Consider the following 3925-nt stretch of genomic DNA (forward strand, 5'->3'; position numbering starts at 1 on the left):
CGAGGGAGGGAGTTTCTCCCGGGAAGAGGCGCAGGCAGGCACCAGGCTGTTGATCTCTAAATTACAGCGTTGGCGCGCACCGGTTGCTGCGGCAACCGAGTTGTCCTGAACGGGGAAGTGTATAAACATTACCACAGATGCACAATTAGATCAGGAAGAAGAATAGAACAGAAAATAGAAACTTCCAGCCTTATATAATTCTGGGCCAAAACGTTACCGGGAGCCCAGGCCCAGGCCCAGGCCTGCCAGGAGTGGGGGCCCCGGGCAGCACCCTCTCTCTCCCGGGGCCCTGGCGGAGGGGAGGGGTGGAGGGAGGGTCTGCCCTCCGTGGGCACGGCTGGTGCTTCTGCTGCCCCAGCGGGGTGAGGGCCGCCTCCACTGAGACATAGCCGAGGAGGCTGACAGGCAAACCCTGCCTCTCGCCCGCGTCCTCCTGCTCTGGAGACTCGGGAAGGCAGGCAGGAGGGTGACTGGCTTTAACCAAGCACCCACGACCTCCTCGGGTCCTGTGAGGTAGGCTTTTGATCCCCATTTTACAGGTGAGGGGAAATGAGTTTTCCGAGGTGTCACAGCGAGGCAGTGGGTGTGTCTGCCTCCCTGCCTCCGGACCCGTGAGCTCATGGAGGTTGACGGCACCTGGGGGCTGAAGGCTAGACACACCTGAGTTTGGATTTACTCCACAGCTGTGCGGCCTTGGGCAGGTCACTTCCCCTCTCTGAGCCCCGCTCCCTCACCTGTGACATGGGACTAGCAATACCTACATGGGAGCCAAAGCTTGGGGCTCCCCTTTCCTCCATCTTGACCACCACCATCGGTGTCTTCACCCACTTCTGTTCCCAGCAGGTCTGGGGACAGGACAGGAACCGACATGGGGCCTCGGGTCCCAGCGCAGTCTGGTAGGACTTTCCGCAATGAGGCAAATGTTCTATATCAACTCCGTCTCGTCATGGCAGCCATTAGCCACAAGTGGCCACTGAGCGCCTGAGATGCAGGGAAGTGAAGTGAAAACTGTGTTTAAACTTTAGTAAATGTACAAAGCCACGGGGGGCCATTGGCTGCTCTTCGGGCCAGCTCGGGAGGATGTCCAGCCCCAGAGAGAGCCAAGAGGGTGGAGGCTGAACCCAGGAGGTGAGCAGGGGCCAGAGCGCTCGCAGCTCCCTCTGCTCAGGGCAAGGGGGACAGATGGTGGAGCCAAGATGGGTGCCAGGAAGCTCCCCGGATGGGGTGGGGGCCAAGGAGGGCCGGAGGGGGGCAGCACGAGGGCCGGCCTGGTGGCCTCAGCTTCTGGTCCTTGGAGGCACTGGCTCAGGCCCCCACACTCCCTCCCCGACCTCAGAAGCACCTCCCCCGCCACGTTCTACCCGTGGAGCTCGAGGAGGTCCTGGGTCCTAGGCCAGGCTCTTCCCCTTCTGAGCCTCTGGCGGGGGTGGGGGGGCGGGGGGGGGTACTTCCCGGGCCGCCAGCATCTCACCTGTCGGGCTTCCCCCCCCAGGCCCTGCGTCTTCCCAGGTGACCACGCCGGCTTCAGGACATGCACGGGCACAGCCGAAACGGGCAGGCCCACGTGCCCCGGCGGAAACGCCGCAACCGCTTCGTCAAGAAGAACGGCCAATGCAACGTCTACTTCGCCAACCTGAGCAACAAGTCGCAGCGCTACATGGCGGACATATTCACCACCTGCGTGGACACGCGCTGGCGCTACATGCTCATGATCTTCTCCGCCGCCTTCCTCGTCTCCTGGCTCTTCTTTGGCCTCCTCTTCTGGTGTATCGCCTTCTTCCACGGTGACCTGGAGGCTGGCCCGGCGGCGGCGGCGGCAGCGGCGGCGGCGGCAGTGGCGGCAGGGGGGGCCCCGACGGGCGGTGGCGCGGCCGCCCCGACGGCCCCCAAGCCCTGCATCATGCACGTGAACGGCTTCCTGGGCGCCTTCCTGTTTTCTGTGGAGACGCAGACGACCATCGGCTACGGGTTCCGGTGCGTGACGGAGGAGTGCCCGCTGGCGGTCATTGCCGTGGTGGTCCAGTCCATCGTGGGCTGCGTCATCGACTCCTTCATGATCGGCACCATCATGGCCAAGATGGCTCGGCCCAAGAAGCGGGCGCAGACGCTGCTGTTCAGCCACCACGCGGTCATCTCGGTGCGCGACGGCAAGCTCTGCCTGATGTGGCGCGTGGGCAACCTGCGCAAGAGCCACATCGTGGAGGCCCACGTGCGGGCCCAGCTCATCAAGCCCTACATGACCCAGGAGGGTGAGTACCTGCCGCTGGACCAGCGGGACCTCAACGTGGGCTACGACATCGGCCTGGACCGCATCTTCCTGGTGTCGCCCATCATCATCGTCCACGAGATCGACGAGGACAGCCCGCTCTATGGCATGGGCAAGGAGGAGCTAGAGTCGGAGGACTTTGAGATCGTGGTCATCCTCGAGGGCATGGTGGAGGCCACCGCCATGACCACCCAGGCCCGCAGCTCCTACCTGGCCAGCGAGATCCTGTGGGGCCACCGCTTTGAGCCCGTGGTCTTCGAGGAGAAGAGCCACTACAAGGTGGACTACTCGCGCTTCCACAAGACCTACGAGGTGGCCGGCACGCCCTGCTGCTCCGCCCGGGAGCTGCAGGAGAGCAAGATCACCGTGCTGCCTGCCCCGCCGCCCCCGCCCAGTGCCTTCTGCTACGAGAACGAGCTGGCCCTCATGAGCCAGGAGGAAGAGGAGATGGAGGAGGAGGCAGCAGCCGCTGCTGCCGTGGCCGCGGGCCTGGGCCTGGAGGCGGGCTCCAAGGAGGAGGCGGGCATCATCCGAATGCTGGAGTTTGGCAGCCACCTGGATCTGGAGCGCATGCAAGCCACCCTCCCGCTGGACAACATCTCCTACCGCAGGGAGTCCGCCATCTGACCTCCAGGCCCCGCCTTCATCACTTCCCACACGAGCCTCTGCAGGGGGTGGGATGCCAGGACACCCCTTCCACACTCAGGACAGAGCTGACCCTGGCTGCGTGGACCTTCCGGAGGGAGGTGGGGGGGGCTTCAAAGACTGGGGAACCCCTTCCTATTGACTCCAGAGCCCAGGCCTGGGAAGGGCCCAGGATATCCTCTGCCCTGTCAGCCTACCCACTGGCATCTCGGGGACCCCAGACCCACCATCCTTTTCCCACTGACACTTCAAGGACGTGCCCCCTTTACTCTCAGAACCTTGGGGAAGGCGGCTGGACTGCTGGGGGGTGGGCATCATGGGGTTCTGGGGTGGGCAGGGGTTAGTGTGGGAGGAGGGAGGGTGGGGGTGCGTTTCTTTTGCATGACTGTGACCAGTTGCTCTTGACTTTCTTTTGTAAATATCTATAAATGGAGAAATGGAGGCACCAAATCCACCTTCTGCCATTTGTACCCGCAGGACGAGGAGGTGCAGTCCCTCTCTGTGAACCCCTCCCCCTCCCAGCCCGGCAAGCCTAGCCCCTTCCCCCGCCCAGCTGGCTGGTCCCCAAAGCCAGCCATCTTGGCCCCTGGATGGTGTTGGGTTTGGGTACAAAGGTGGGACCCCGAGGGGTAGGATGAGGACCTCCTGTGGTCCCTCCAGATCCCCGGGGTCCAGCCCAGATTGACAATGGAGTTTGTAACTATATATTTTTAATAAAGTATATGGTCCATTAGGGTAGGCTGGTTGAAGATGAAAAGCAGAGAAGAAGAGATAGAGAGAGAGAGACCATGATGTGAGTGTGTCTGCGTGTGGTATGTACGTGTCCCTTTCCGAGACACGGAGCCCTGGAGGGGACTATACCACCTGCCATTTTCCTTCCTGGGAGCCAATGGGAAAGATCTTGAGCCGGCTTCAGAGGACCTGGGCTTGAGCTGGAGCTTTGCTACTTCACCGCTGTGTGGCTGCCAGCAAGTTGCCCATCTGCTCTTGGCCTCAGTTTCATCATCTGTAGAA

The 3925-nt window shown here is 62.3% G+C and overlaps 1 protein-coding gene across 1 annotated transcript; it reads left to right on the top strand.

Annotated features, from left to right (window-relative positions):
• Positions 1 to 1531: 1531 nt before the first annotated feature.
• On the top strand, positions 1532 to 2893 carry KCNJ4 (potassium inwardly rectifying channel subfamily J member 4). Its single transcript, XM_021687668.1, has one exon. The coding sequence runs from the start codon at positions 1532 to 1534 to the stop codon at positions 2891 to 2893; it is 1362 nt and encodes a 453-aa protein (XP_021543343.1).
• Positions 2894 to 3925: the final 1032 nt, after the last annotated feature.

The sequence above is a fragment of the Neomonachus schauinslandi genome, chromosome 5 (assembly GCF_002201575.2).
Source record: "Neomonachus schauinslandi chromosome 5, ASM220157v2, whole genome shotgun sequence".
Lineage (NCBI taxonomy): Eukaryota > Metazoa > Chordata > Mammalia > Carnivora > Phocidae > Neomonachus > Neomonachus schauinslandi.